Source organism: Carassius carassius, chromosome 23 (assembly GCF_963082965.1).
Source record: "Carassius carassius chromosome 23, fCarCar2.1, whole genome shotgun sequence".
NCBI classification, from domain to species: Eukaryota; Metazoa; Chordata; class Actinopteri; order Cypriniformes; family Cyprinidae; genus Carassius; species Carassius carassius.
In genome coordinates this window covers 5,060,907-5,076,789 of record NC_081777.1, presented here as the reverse complement: position 1 = coordinate 5,076,789, position 15,883 = coordinate 5,060,907, and the positions used below count along the sequence as shown (strand labels likewise).

At 35.1% G+C, this 15,883-nt stretch overlaps 1 protein-coding gene across 1 annotated transcript; it reads left to right on the top strand.

Moving 5' to 3' along the window:
• The first annotated feature begins 3,744 nt into the window (after positions 1 to 3,744).
• On the top strand, positions 3,745 to 15,680 carry glb1l2 (galactosidase beta 1 like 2). The gene is made up of 20 exons (XM_059506051.1): positions 3,745 to 3,763; positions 4,550 to 4,656; positions 6,117 to 6,283; positions 6,360 to 6,428; positions 6,962 to 7,057; positions 7,226 to 7,334; positions 7,418 to 7,510; positions 7,596 to 7,677; positions 8,290 to 8,354; positions 9,018 to 9,102; positions 10,439 to 10,576; positions 10,870 to 10,950; positions 11,053 to 11,159; positions 11,705 to 11,851; positions 11,977 to 12,048; positions 13,731 to 13,809; positions 13,936 to 14,023; positions 14,865 to 14,973; positions 15,104 to 15,220; positions 15,351 to 15,680. The coding sequence occupies exons 3-20, from the start codon at positions 6,120 to 6,122 to the stop codon at positions 15,459 to 15,461; spliced, it is 1,812 nt and encodes a 603-aa protein (XP_059362034.1). The 5' UTR covers positions 3,745 to 3,763; positions 4,550 to 4,656; positions 6,117 to 6,119; the 3' UTR covers positions 15,462 to 15,680.
• The last annotated feature ends 203 nt before the right edge of the window (positions 15,681 to 15,883 follow it).

The window sequence follows — 15,883 nt, the reverse complement described above, 5'->3', positions numbered from 1 at the left end:
TTGCATAAATAAGATCTGTAAAGTTGCAAAGACTAAAGTCTCAAATCCAAAGAGATATTCCTTATAAAAGCATAGAATTGTCCACACCCCCCTAAAACATGCCCCCACATCTCTGCATCACAATGTGGGAAGATTTGCAAAACGCTGCAAATGATCAGCAAAGAAAGAAGGTATACCTTTTATTCTTGCTGTTGCCGCCAGCACCTTTTCGAGGAGAAACTGTGTGTTTCATTGTGAAACTACTTTGTTTGGCCTTCCATAAGAGCACGATATCAGTTTCGTCATGCCTAGAGTTGATCCGTGCTGGTCACTGAGGAAATACATCAACTTCACACTGTGGATCACCCAGATTGGCTTTCACTGTGGATGAAGTGGAGTCCAGCCCAGTGTCATCACATGTGGTTGCCACAACCCCTGGCCGCTCCTTCGTCAAATCTGCCGGCCATTTCTTGTTATAGCCACTGTCTGCTGCTCACTCAAGCCGCGGGCTGTCTCTCAAGACCCTGGCTGTTCCTCACTCTTTACAAGGACAGTCTGGTGCTTGCGACTCAAGGTTTGTAAGCAGGTTAACATATGTAAAGGATTTGCCTTTGATGCAGGGGATAGGCAAAAATTGCCCTCTGTAAATATTTAAAGCAGAGAGCATCAGCTCTAATCCCTCCTTGTCTACCTTGCTGGCCGATCTTTGGGAGGTCTCCCTTGCTGCTGACCATTGCCCTCCACAAACACCTCTTCCACTGACCTAAAATATGGAAAATGGTTGATGAAAATAAGACTCTCCTAAACAAACTCTTCAGTGGGAGGTAATTGTAGTCCTATATATTGTCTTATCAGCAATTGTACATGTTTTGATGTCTTGTGAATGTACATAGTCCACAAATCTGGTCACATCTTCATCCTTAGCTACAGTATAAAGATGTCTTCAAAGATGGCCTGTTTCTCAGATATATATATATATATATATATATATATATATATATATATATATATATATATATATATATATACATGTACAGAACAGGTACACAAAAGTTTATGATACCTTGTAATCTAATTTTACTTGGTGCACATTAAAAATATTTTTTTCTTTTTAATATTGTTTCAACATGACATTATACACAGTTTGGAATACCTAACTGCATTCTTGAAACGGTAATGCTTGCGTTTTCCATCTACTGAAACTGCCAGCATAACTGGGGTGCACGCAGGACAGATGAAGGGCTCTTCCTTGCAGATTTTGCCCACCTCATATTGCACAGCCTCCCACTCAATAAAACGTTTCTGAAAACTGTCTGTGGAGATCTTGCCAGTCTGTTAAAATTAAGAAAACCAACAGCTTATAACGTACAACAAAAACATTGGCATTAAAACAGTTTTTCAACTCACAATACAAAGAGATTAAAAATACTGTAGGATAAATAAATTCAATAAACACACGAACAAAGCAGACAGTTCACTGATCCAGCATTCTTAGAAATGCTTGACAGGACAGTCCCGGTGCTGCCATCTTCTTTTCTTCAAATGAAAAAAAGACATATGTGGCATAAATTGTGGCAAAGTTTTCTGGCAAATTTTTAAAATGTAATTTACACAATGAAGGACACACCAACAGTCTCTGGAGCTAAGGCCACCTCACAGTTACTGCCAGGAGCATTGATGGGAGGATCAGTTTTCCGAATGTGATCAGATGTAAAAGAAAAGAAAAAAAAAACATTTACAACATTTTCAGCTAGTCCTAGTGGCACAATTTTACCACCATTATTACCACCCTGAAATGGCCCAAGCTCACTGTTTAATCTTAAGCTAAAGAGAAGGACTAGCAGACTTTTTTATTTTCCAAACCCAACTGTGGACGGTTTGATTACTTGCAGTTATATAAGGTTTCATATAGATGATGAAAGCAAATAAGAGTGCTTGCTGTAGAAGCAGATCATTAAAAAAGAAACAAGCTGGTTGGCCACTGACAACACACTCAGGACAAACTGCTTCAAGCACAGCCTTACCAAGACCAATAATTTAGTGTTGTTTATACTGCTTTACAAAATTTTGTATGTAATTTATTTATTTTCATGTCAAAAATCTAATGAGTTGTTGTGGTTTGATTGTTTTACCTGATATATTCCTTGTTTGATACATTCATAATTCCTAATCAATGTAGATATTGAATATATGTTGAATGGAAAACTACACTGACCCTTACTTGACTGAAACCTGCTTGATCTTGGCCTTGCATAGACAATGTTTCCTTCAATGTCTCTCTTTCTCCAATCAACCCTTGGTTTATGTGTCTTTACTGGTGCGGTTTCTTCCTCTTCCTGCAGATCACAAAGCAAGTGATCAAGACTTTGGAACTCATTATTGAGTTCTTGATTATCAACCAGGTTATTCAGCTTCATAAACTATTCTTGAAGTTCAGATTCTTTCATGGTGATGAGCAGAAACACAAACAGACATAAAGACTCACAACAAAGATACGACAGCTACAGATGTAAACAAAGAGAGATAGAGAAAAAAAGAGCACGTGAGCTACAGAGAGACAAGTACAGGATAACAAGACGGGTGTGACTCTTAAAAGTGTCTTTGTTTTGTGTGTGTGTGAGTGTGTGTGTGCGTGTGTGTGTGTGTGTGTGTGTGTGTGTGTGTGTGTTGCTGGGAAATTTTAAGGACCTGATAAGAGAAAAAACATATATTCAGAACTGGACTCCTTACATGTTTACCAGTATTTTCTTCATCAATGTTGGCAAATTGGGCAGTTTTTGATTGGTTTTGAGATGTAATGCGTTGGATAAAATGGCTTGGACAGGTGGAATTTTTATATTTCTGTTATTTCTGTACCCTTTTATTTCTTTAAGGCAAATGACAGACATGGAAAATAGTTACAACGTAGCCTTCTTTAGAGAAGAACTCTTCATTTGAAAATAAAACTAAAGGTGCAGTCAAAGTTTCTTTAAAGAACCATCTTTTTCTACCTTTTTGTAATCCGAAGAACCTTCTTTCGCCACAAAGAATCTTTTATGAAACAGATTTTAAAGTTTCTTAATGGAACCATTTAGACGAAAAAGGTTCTTCTATGGCATCGTGAAACACCTTCATTTTTGAGAGTGTACTCTCTCGTCACCAATAGAGTGACATGATTTGATTTTGATTTGAAATTAGGCTACTTGACAAGTTTAAAACACTGTACAAGAAACACACAAAAATCCATATAATAAAAAGAAAAATAACCGTTGACTGTGGCTTATATCTGTTGTTGTCCTCAAATTTAGGTCGAGCTACCCTTTACTAGTTCTAAAATAATGCAAACGTTAAAAAAAAGATGAAGTAGAAAAGAAATGAAGACACAATATCACATTTGTAATCACACACAGAATAATACTTTTTATTGTAATGTGCTTTTTAAAAGTTATAAATTTTGTAAAAACCTTTAACCCTGGAAGGTAATGTTGCCATATGGCAACAATTAATTTCTATTTCCTAATCCCTTTTAAACTTTCACAATTTAAATAGAAGCGAGGATAAAAATGATAAATTCTGCAATTTAAGCATATCCCCATTCTCTGTGTGTGAAAAAACTAACAAACAAACCAATAATAATCAAACAAATGAATGAAATATAAATGGGAATCAAAACTTTCATGTATGTAGGTTATAATCTTTATATTATCTAGCATGTCTCGGCTGTAGTGTCAGTAGATGTCGCTCAACAACAGACTGGGAGCTGAACCAGCGCTGGAGCAGTGACTAAAATAAGCTATAGGCTAATGTGAGTGATTTATTTATCACGGTACAGAAATATAACTTAAGATGTAAAGGTTAATGGTTATTTAAAAGGATTGAGCCTTTCATTATGTCCCGTCCCGACGACGTCCTGTTTTAAAAGTAACTTATAAAGGAATTCATGTCGAGACAATCCAAGGTTAGGGTAGTCGATACACGAAGTGTCCATGTTGGGGACTATTTTGATAATATGTATATGAACGTGCCTTCCAATTGACTCTTATTTGCTTTTTTGAGTTTGTTCTGTCCACATTAGCAAATGATCACCAATCGAAACGTTTCTGTAAGTTTCTGTAAGTCAAGTAGCCTGCAGAAGATCAGACAGAAGTTGTGAATGATTTACAGTGGTGACGAATTGTGCTTTCTTGCATTTTTCATTCCAGAAATAAAATTTAGAATTTTGCGTGATGTTGCTTTTGTCAAAATAAGGGAATTGATGATTTTTAGGCAAACAAACCATTTTTGTTTTGTTTGTTAAAGAACTGGAACTGTGAACGTTGAGTGGTGTTTTTGTATGGAATGGTTTACACCACATGATGGCAGTATGTGGCAAAAGCCATTTTCCTTAAATACTTGAATAAATAATTAAATAACGTAAAAAAACAACAACACTTATTTAAGAAATAAAATAAAAAATAAATTCACAATCACATGTATAATAAGATATGGTAAACTATATACTAGAAGTATGATTATATTTAGTGCTCCACCCAAACCACAATAACAGCAGTCTATCCTCAAAACAAAGCCTGCCTTGTTCTCTTTGTATCAGTGTATTCTGGACTTTGCTTCATTGATTTCCTTTGATCCAGCTGGTACAGTGGCACAGCTTCGATTAGTGCTCCTCTCTGAACAACTGCCAGTGTAACAGTGTTGTAGGTAAGACTCAATAATATGGCTAATATATCAATTATACAGCTTGGTTTTTATGTGTAGTGTATGTTATTTTGAATTGGACCCATTTGATACATTAGATTCAGTTTGCTCAGTGTTCTAACAAGTTTAGTTCTATTGCTAACCCTTGCGAAAAATAATTACACTTAAAAATAATTTTAAAAAGTACTTTTTATAGAAATAATACTTTAAAAGAATGTACTTAAATGTTAACTGAATGTCATGCTTTTGGATATTTAATTAATTAATTTACAGTTAAGTAAAAATGCATTATAGTGTAAGTTTAAATTAAATGCAGTTCCTTGAAATTAAAATATATTTTTGACCCATTTAAATATATATCTGTAATTTCATAATTCTATTGGCTTAAATGTGGTTAAAGTGTCAAATGTACTGATAAACATTTTTGATAACTAAAATGTATGCATTCCTACTGAAACTTTCTAAAATAAATGTAAAACTACTGTTAAAATTAAGTACTTTACACGTTCTTTGCTATGTTAGTTAACACATCAAAATAAGTGTACTTCAAAGTCTTAAAAAAAAAGATTATTAAACCTCAGGTTAATAATGTTCTTTAAAATACATTTTTAAAGTGCCCCTATTATGGGTAATGAAAGGTTCATATTTTGGTTTTGCAAGTCCCCAACAACAGGTTGACACGCATGCAAGGTCAAAAACACTTTCATTGTTTTATAATATGCATTTATTGTTACCTTACTTGTTCAACGACTCCCAAATGTTTCATCAAATTTTTCCAAACTCCTCCTTTGCATGACGCTAATCTGCGATGATTGGTCCATCGGTCTCATTTTAAGTTCATTGCGTCTGTAATGACTGATAAAGCAGTGTTTGTGAGCAGTGCTACTTTTTGTACAGTGTTAACGGGGAAACCGAGATTTTTACCGCTTCAAAAGCGCCACCTAGTGGCAAAGAATGAATTGACATTTTCATTCAGACCAACACGAAACTTATGCTAATGTTTCATGTTGACGTCAACATGAAACGGCCTGGGGTTCGTTTTTAAAAACGACTCGTTTCAATGATTCAGAGTCAACTATTTCTTTTTAGAGACAATATCTTTATACATGGTGCACTTTCAGATTTAAAACTTTGGCTGTTTTCTGGCTGTTTTCATTCACTTAGAACTGTGTTACACTGCATGAAAAGTAATTTTAAAAAATCCATAATAGGGGCACTTTAAATTAACGTCGTTACAAAGTGCACTTTTTAAAAGTGTGTACTTGTGTTAAATATAGTCATAAATGTGTGCTCTCTTTATACACTTAAACTGCCTTTTATTTAACTAAAATCATATTGTCTGCATGTTTATTAAGTGCACATTCACTACAATTGAGCACACTTCTTTTTAGCATGTGTGTGAGCATAATTACAGCATTTTATATCAAATACTCTGTCATTTTTTAATGGTGTTGTTCTTTCAGAGAATGTCTGAGAGACAGGGACTGAGCGCAGACTCCACCCACTTCACTTTAGATGGAGCCCCATTTCGGATCCTCGGAGGCTCCATCCATTACTTTCGGGTCCCCAGGGCATACTGGAGAGACCGGCTGCTCAAACTCAAGGCCTGTGGTCTCAATACTCTCACCACGTAAGACCACGATAGATTTTTATTTTCCCATCAGAATCTTCTTGAAGAGTCATATTTGTCATGTTTTGTCTGTCAGGTACGTCCCGTGGAATCTTCATGAACCAGAAAGAGGACTTTATCTTTTTCAGGAGGAGCTGGATCTTGAGTAAGTGATGTTGCTTTGTTTGTTTATTTATTTATATGTAATTTATTAATGATATTTCTGAACTATACTATAAGAAGAAGAGTTTTATGTGTGCTGAGGAAAATATTAGTATGTAAATGCATCTTAGAGATGCTAGAGGTGTTGCCTGTGTTCTGGGGGATTACTGTACCAAATCAGTCTTTCATATATGACTTCAAAAAACGGTCAAAAGTTTGAAATAATTAGCTTTTTTTCACAGTTTTAAAATAAATATTCTGTGCTCACCAAGGATGCATTTATTTGGTCAAAATACAGTAAAACATTAGTATTGTGAAATATTGAAAAAAAAAAAAAATATTGTATTTTTTTTACAATATGTAATTTGATAACAAAGCTGAATTTTCACCAGCCAAACAGTTCTTTTAAATGATAGTAATATTTCAGAACATAACTGTTTAAAGTGTATGGCAAGTGTTTGAACTGCAGTGAAATTTGCCTCAAGAATAAACATTTCATATCACATTACATTTTAACAAATCTTTGCATACTTCAAGGGCATACATTCGTCTAGCAGGGGAATTAAGCCTTTGGGTGATTCTGCGTCCGGGGCCGTACATATGTGCCGAGTGGGATTTGGGTGGGTTACCAAGGTTAGTGTCTCACCTGTTATGAAAACGTGAATTTGTTTCTTTTCTTTAGTCTTTTTTAATAAAACATATTTCAATATATATATATATATATATATATATATATATATATATATATATATATATATATATATATATAATTTCTTTTTTTTCTTACCTTTTTTTAATCAGCTGGCTGCTGCAGGATAAGAAAATGAAATTAAGAACGACCTACTCTGGTTTCACAAGTGCTGTGAACTCGTACTTTGATAAACTTATTCCGAGAGTCACACCCCTCCAGGTCAAATATGTGTTATTTGTTTCGTTTGAGTTTTTATTTGGTTGGCTTTGGTCTTGAATTTGTCCCCACTGCTTTCTCTGCAGTATAAGAATGGAGGCCCTATTATTGCTGTTCAAGTAGAAAATGAATATGGTTCATATGCAAAGGATGAGCAATACATGTCATTCATCAAAGAGGTATGACATGAAATTAAATTAAATTATCATTTACTCTGCATTATGTTGAGCCAGTTCTTACAGAGTTTGTTCTCATAATCAACAGGCGTTACTGTCCCGGGGAATCTCCGAGCTTCTCCTCACATCAGACAACCATGACGGGATGAAGTGTGGAGGGGTAGATGGAGGTACAGTAGCATTCATATATCCAATCATTCATTGAGTGTCTCCACTGCTTGTTAATAATGTGATAACTCAACAGTATGAATACAAGTGAAATAATCGATTTGCATTTACACTACTTAAAAAAAAAATGTTTTAGAAAGAAGTCTCCTCTGCTGGCTAAGGCTGCATAATTTAATCAAAAATACAGATAAAACAGTAATATTGTGAAATATTATTACAATTTTGAAAAAACATTTTCTCATTTAATATATTTTAAAATCTAATTTATTTTTAGCAGCCGTTACTTCAGTCTTGAGTCACATAATTCTTCAGAAATTATAATATTTAAAATTTTAAATTGGAAACATTTCTTATTATTGCCAATGTTGAAAACAGTTGAGTAAGATATGATACACTTTTTATAAATAGAAAGTATTATATTAAAAAATAAAAAAAATAAAAAATAATATATGTGTGTATATATATATATAATATATATATATATATATATATATATATATATATATATATGTATACATTACTAATATACTAATATTTCAAACTTTTGAACATTAGTGTAGGTAAGTAAAGTTCTTTTACAATAGATCATATCTGATTGTCATCTCCTTTAAAAGTCTTGCAGACAGTGAACCTACAGAAACTGACTTTTGGTGATGTACAGCATTTAGCAGAATTGCAGGTCAGTAAAAATTTTAGAATGTTTTCAAATCTGTCCGTATTTACAATTTATTTAGTTAAATGACTACAGTGTTAAAATACCAACGGCTGTATTTTTTAGCACAAATATCTACTAAATCTGCAATATATCCTGCAAACTCTTATACTATACTTTCTGAAGATTAAGTATGATTAAGAAATATGGGTTAAAACAAGGAAATCCCTACTACTTGTTTGTAAAATAAACTATACATAAATGCAGCCTACTACATATACTGTAGACAGCCCAAAGTAGGGATGAGTGGTATCACTTATTTTGTTTTCGATACGATACCGATACTTTTAAAGGCCAGTATCATTGATATCGATACCGATACAATACTTTTAAATTAGGAAATTTGTTCAATTATTTAATTACTAAGTGTAAAATGGGTAATAATTCCCACTTAACTTTATATTTCAAATGCATTTTAATGTTCAGTATATTCTTTAAATACAACTTATTAGGTAATTTTTTTGTTTACACGTGGTTAAAATGTTTATGTAGTGGTGACCATGGAAATCTACAAATATATAGTTGAACTAAGTCACTTTAGTAAAATCATGATTCAGCTTGATAAGGGACTCTCAGATCGATACTCCCATCCCTAGTATAGAAGAGATTTAAACGTGTTCTTCGCTGCAGCCACAGAAGCCGCTGATGGTGATGGAATACTGGTCTGGCTGGTTTGATGTCTGGGGGGAACCTCATCATGTTTTCTCTGCGCCAGGTAAAGAATCAGCCTCATCATGCCTCAAAGTGAGAATGTGGACATTGACACAGATGAACAGACCAAATAGAATGGACACATTGTATCTAAGCTTACTTTTTGCCTGATACAATGCCATAATATATATGAATGTATAAAAAAACAATCCATTTACCTTGCGCAAATTGCCTTTTCTTTTGTCCGTATACACTCACAGGCCACTTTATTAGAAACACCTTGCTATTACTGGGTTGGACCCCCTTTTGCCTTCAGAACTGCCTTAATTCTTCATGGCATAGATTTAACAAGGTGTTGGAAACATTCCTCAGAGATTTTGGTCCATATTGACATGAGAGCATTTGAGTAAAGTGAACTCATTGTCATGTTCAAGTAACCAGTCTGAGATGATCTGAGCTTTGTGATATGGTGCATTATCCTGCTGGAAGTACCCATCAGAAGATAAGTACACTGTAGTCATAAAGGGATGGAAATGGTCAGCAACAACACTCAGGTTTGGCTGTGACGTTTAAACAATGATCAGTTGGTACTAAGGGGCCCAAAGTGTGCCAATAAACTATCTCCCACATCATTACACCACCACCACCAGCCTGAACCATTGAGACAAGGCAGGATGGATCCATGCTTTTGTGTTCTTTACGCCAAACTCTGACCCTACCATCTGAATGTTGCAGCAGAAATCTAGACTCATCAGACCAGGTAATGTTTTCCCAATCTTCTGTTGTCCAATTTTGTTGAGCCTGTGTGAACTGTAGCCTCAGTTTCCTGTTCTTAGCTGAGAGGAGCAGCACCCGGTGTGGTCTTCTGCTGCTGTAGTTCATCTGCTTCGACGTATTGTGTGTTTAGAGATGGTATTCTGCATACCTCGGCTGTAACGAGTGGTTATTTGAGTTACTGTTGCCTTTCTATCATCTCTAACCAGTCTGCCCATTCTCCTCTGACCTCTGACATCAACAAGGCATTTTGGTCCACACAACTGCCGCTCACTGGATATTTTCTCTTTTTCTGACCATTCTCTGTAAACTCCCAGTAGAAAATCCAAGTAGATCAGCAGTATTTGAAGTATTCAGACCAGCTGGTCTGGCACCAACAACCATTCCACATTCAAAGTAACTTAAATCCCATTTCTTCCCCATTCTGATGCTCGGTTTGAACTTGAGCAAGTCGTCTTCAGCAAATCTAGATGCCTAAATGCATTGAGTGGCTTATTAGCAATTTGTGCTACCAAGCAATTGAACAGGTGTACCTTATAAAGTGGCCGGTGAGTGTATATTCTAATGTCTGATAAGTTCTCTCTGCTTTGACATGTATTGTGTCTGGATCTCTTCTCTTATGACAGAAATGATCTCTATAGTGCGAGAGCTTCTAGATCGTGGCATCTCCATCAATTTCTACATGTTTCATGGAGGAACCAGCTTTGGATTCATGAACGGAGCTGTTGACTTGGGAACCTACAAACCACAGACAGGCAGCTATGGTTCAGTAGTTTTAATATTTATGACCACTGAGACAATGTACACTACCATTCAAAAGTTTGTAGTCACTAAGATTTGTTTTTGAAGGAAGTTATTTATTTTATTCAGCAAGGATGCATTAAATTGATTAAAAGTGATTCATGGTTATACATACAAAAGTTTTGTATTTCAAATAAATGCTGTTCTAGAAACTTTCTAATCAAAGAATCCTGGCAAAGTAATAAGCAGCTTTGTTTCATGATTGATAATAATCAGAAATGTTTCTTGAGCATCGTCCCCTCTGCATCTCTCTTAGATTATGATGCTCCACTGACTGAAAGTGGTGATTATACAACCAAGTATCATCTCTTGAGGAGCTTGCTGAGCACCTACAGCAGTATGTTTCTACAATGATGTTTTAAAAATGTATTCATGGAGCTGAAGCTCTCTGTACCTCTGTCCTGGTCTCTTCACATCTGTCTGTCTGTGTTTATGAAAGATGAGCCGATATCAGAGCCGCCAGCTGTGCAGAGCAGAAGAGCATATGAGCCGCTGACAGTTACTCATTATATTTCACTATGGGAGAGTCTTCAGTGTGCAGAAACTGTAAGAACAGTGTATCCCACTATTAATTTTTAATGCACTTCTTTTTTTCCTCAAAAATGGAACACAAACAAAGATTTTTGTTTGAAAATTCTCTCATAATTTTGTCTGTCCATTAAAAGTACACATAACCAACATTTTTGAAGCTTTCAAACGTTCATAAAGACATTGTAAAAGTATAGACCGAGCGAGCAGTCAAGTCTTTTGAAGAGAAACAATCACTTTATATTATGAACAGATTTAATTTAGGCTTTTATTCACATGTAAGCATTGATCAACATGAGCTCACCAAATATTGTAAACAAGCTAATCTGTGCATTTTTGCATCAAATATACACATTTCATCTTCTGTATAATCAAAACCGACCTAGTATTCATGTTTTTATCAATAAATATCCTTTTTTACTAGAAAATGTATGTATGTATGAAAATGTGTAATGAAAATGTAGGGAAGAATAATTGGTTTGCGAATACTGCTTCATGTTGAAAGGGAGAACACATTTGGCAAGATATGTTCCCAAAATGACCAAAAAACGTTTATCCAATAGCTTTTCAGAGCTGATGATCCTGTTAACATGGAGAGCCTTCCTGTGAACCACAACAATGGTCAGTCCTATGGATACACTCTCTATCAGACTGACATTTATTCAGGTGGAGATCTCAACTCAAGGAACCATGTTCGTGACAGAGCTCTAGTAAGACCTTTTCCAGATCAATCCTGGCCTCCATAAAGGTTATTATGGATGACAATAAAGAACAAGTTAAATCTAGGAGAGAATTCTAATTCTTTCTTTTTTTTCTTCTTCTTCTTTTTTTTTAGGTGTTTATTGACCGAGAACTCATTGGTGTTTTAGATTATAGAACACAGAAAGTTAAAATACCTCACAGTAAGGTAAGTATGATGCATTTCTGCTTTATTAAAAGTATAGTTCACCCAAAAATTCTGTTATTTACTCACCCTCATGTCGTTCCAAACCTGTTTCTGGGATAGTACTCAAATGGTTCAGGTCATACTTAGAAGGGAGAGGTTATTATGTGAGTCTAGGAGAGCATAAGTCTAAGTGGATGTCCATGACATGTGGAGTCCCACAAGGCTCAATTCTTGCACCGCTCTTGTTTAGCCTGTATATGCTTCCACTAAGTCAAATAATGAGAAAGAACCAAATTGCCTATCACAGCTATGCTGATGATACCCAGATTTACCTAGCCTTATCTCCAAATGACTACAGCCCCATTGACTCCCTCTGCCAATGCATTTATGAAATTAATAGTTGGATGTGCCAGAACTATCTTCAGTTAAATAAGGAAAAAACTGAAGTGATTGCATTTGGAAACAAAGATGAAGTTTTCAAGATGAATGCATACCTTGACTCTAGGGGTCAAACAACTAAAAATCAAGTCAGGAATCTTGGTGTGATTCTGGAGACAGACCTTAGTTTCAGTAGTCATGTCAAAGCAGTAACTAAATCAGCATACTATCATTTAAAAAACATTGCAATAATTAGATGTTTTGTTTCCAGTCAAGACTTGGAGAAACTTGTTCATGCCTTCATTACCAGCAGGGTGGACTATTGTAATGGGCTCCTCACCGGCCTTACCAAAAAGACCATTAGACAGCTGCAGCTCATCCAGAACGCTGCTGCCAGGATTCTGACTAGAACCAGAAAATCTGAGCATATCACACCACTCCTCAGGTCCTTACACTGGCTTCCAGTTACATTTAGGATTGATTTTAAAGTACTTTTACTCGTATATAAGTCACTAAATGACCTAGGACCAAAATATATTGCAGATATGCTCACTGAATTTAAATCCAACAGGGCACTCAGATCACTAGGATCGAGTCAGTTAGAAATACCAAGGGTTCACACAAAACAAGGGGGAGTCCGCCTTTAGTTACTATGCTGCCCGCAGTTGGAATCAGCTTCTAGAAGAGATCAGATGTGCTAAAACACTAGTCACATTTAAATCTAGACTTAAAACTCATCTGTTTAGCTGTGCATTTATTGAATGAGCACTGTGCAATGTCCGAACTGATTGCACTATATTTTCACTGGTTTTTTATTTTTATTTTTTTTTTTTTAACTGTTTTTAAATTCATAAGTAAATGTTTTCATCATTTTAAAAGTTTTAAAATTGCTTGTTTTATTTTTGTTATTATTTTTCTTCATGATTATTTTACTTTCTTTTATGTAAAGCACTTTGAATTACCATTGTGTACGAAATGTGCTATATAAATAAACTTGCCTTGCATTGTATGAGTTGCTTTCTTCTTGGTGGTTCCCTCTGACTTCCATAGTAGGAAAATAAATACTATGTTAGTCAATGGGAACCACCAACTCATACAGGTTTGGAACGACATAAGGGTGAGTAAATGATGAAAAATTTTGTTTTTGGGTGAACTATCCCTTTAAGGTTTTACATAAGGGTAATTAAACTAAACATGCCAAACAAAAACCTCAAACTAAAACATATTTTTGAATGTTCTTTTCCTAAATATATTAATATTGTACAAATCTGGTAATAATTATTTTATGTTTAATTATTGTGCATTTCCCTAATTTCTGTTCACAGAGTGAGAGAACCTTGAGTTTGCTTGTTGAGAATTGTGGACGAGTGAACTATGGTCCAGCTCTTGACAACCAACAGAAAGGTGTAGTAAAAACGATCATATATTGTCATGGTTTAATTGCATCTCACTATACTATAGAAATAGATAGGAGCAGGAGTAAAGTGACCATAACAGCATGCTCATTCATTTTTATTTTGATCCATGCAGGGCTTGTTGGTGATATAACTCTGGATAATGTACCTCTAAAAAAGTTCACAATGCACTGTTTGGATATGAAGACCAGTTTCATTAACAGGTTCATTCTGAGTATTTTTTTGTATCTACAGTGCTATACTGGTTCTGGTAACTTCAGCTGCAGTAGACAAAGGCATAACTGGTTTATCTGGGGGTTAATAACTGGTGTTTTAAAACCAAAGGACAAAACTGACAGAAACAATTCACCCAAAAGTGAAAATACAATTTACTCGTCTTTGCCCATTGGAACAGATTTGGAGAAATTGAGCATTACTTCATTTATTCACCAGTGGATCCTCTGCAGTGAATGGGTGCCGTCAGAATAAGAGTCCAAACAGCTGATAAAAACATCACAACAATCCACAAGGAATCCACACCACTCTACTCCAGTCCATCAGTTAATGTCTTGTTAATTGAAAAACTCACAGTAAGGTATTTTAACTTAGCATAAACCAGTCCATAATCCATGATAACACTTCCTCCAGTGAAAAAGTACATCCTTTGTTGTCCTCTCACATCAAAATCCACCCAAATATTTTTTTTTTTCCAGAACTGATTTGGACTATTTCACTTGTAAACAGTGATTTAATAAATGCATTTATAATCATATTTCTCTCCTGAAACAATATTATGGTTTGAGACCTTTTATTTTTGCTGGAAGCAACACTTTCAAGTTAAAAATCTTAATGATGTTGATTACAAACTCTCATTTTGTGGATTGTATTCGTTATTTGTGGATTATTGTGATGTTTTTTTATCAGCTGTTTGGACTCCATTCTGATGGCACCCATTCACTGCAGAGGATCCATTGGTGTGGAAGTGTGTAATGCTATATTTCTTCAAATGTGTTCTGATGAAGAAACTAACTCTCCATATTCCTTGAATCTCTCCATTTTTCTTAGACTGCAGTCTCAGAAATGGACGTCTGTTGGTACGAAGCCCACCTACCCTGCGTTTTTCAGAACATCCCTGGTAGTGGATCAGCCCACAGATACTTTTTTGAAGCTGCCAGTGAGTATTCAGCAGAGTTCTACACCGTTTTATTTCTGTTTGCTCACATTTGCTTTTCTTCCTTGACTGACATGTTTGCTCATAGCGTTAGAACACAGAAGACAAAGAATCTGTTCTGTATTGTTGGCAGAATTGGAGTAAAGGAGTGGTTTTTGTGAACGGGCAAAATCTTGGACGCCACTGGTCAGTTGGTCCTCAGAAAGCCCTCTATCTTCCTGGTCCCTGGCTCAGGAGTGGAGATAATAAGGTAATGATATGTAAACATAGTAAAGTATGACATGTCTAAACTAGTTCTAGAAAATGTATTCTGCATTAATAAATACAAATTCTTTCTTCCTTTTAAATCCTTTCCTTTTGTTTCCTTTTCAATCTTTTAGATTGTTGTTTTTGAGGAACTCAAAGCTGCGGAAACAATCAATTTTGCTGGAAATCTTGAATACGGCAAGACCGTCGACGTATCTACACAACTGTTTTGCACCCTCATATGAAACACACCTGCAGCTTTACAATCTCAGGCTCACATCCATCAAAACAGATCTGAACTTGAATTACTTAAAGCAAGACATCACAAGTAAAGAGTACAGATTTAGCAAAAGACTTCCCCATTTGATTAATCAATTCAAATAAAGACAGCTGTTTTGTATTACAGGTTTTCTGAACTGTTTGAATAAGCACCTGAGACATTATCGGATTAAATATGTAATAATTTGCAGCAACCTGTATGTGTTGCTTTGAGAGAGCAAGCATACATTTGTGTTGTGTTTTACTTTTTTTAAAACATTTTTACTCATTTATTCCTCATTCATTGATAACCATTTAACAATTATTCCATTTAATCATGTGATTGTTTCTAATAATACATTTTAACCATTTATATACCAATTTCATTGATTCATTTATTGATCAGTCA

Excerpts from the sequence above, each read along its gene's own strand:
- glb1l2 (XM_059506051.1), top strand. The coding sequence starts at position 6,120 with ATGTCTGAGAGACAGGGACTGAGCGCAGACTCCACCCACTTCACTTTA. Across the intron at positions 6,284-6,359 it reads GGTCTCAATACTCTCACCAC|GTACGTCCCGTGGAATCTTC; the intron begins GTAAGACCACGA and ends TTTGTCTGTCAG. Across the intron at positions 6,429-6,961 it reads CAGGAGGAGCTGGATCTTGA|GGCATACATTCGTCTAGCAG; the intron begins GTAAGTGATGTT and ends GCATACTTCAAG.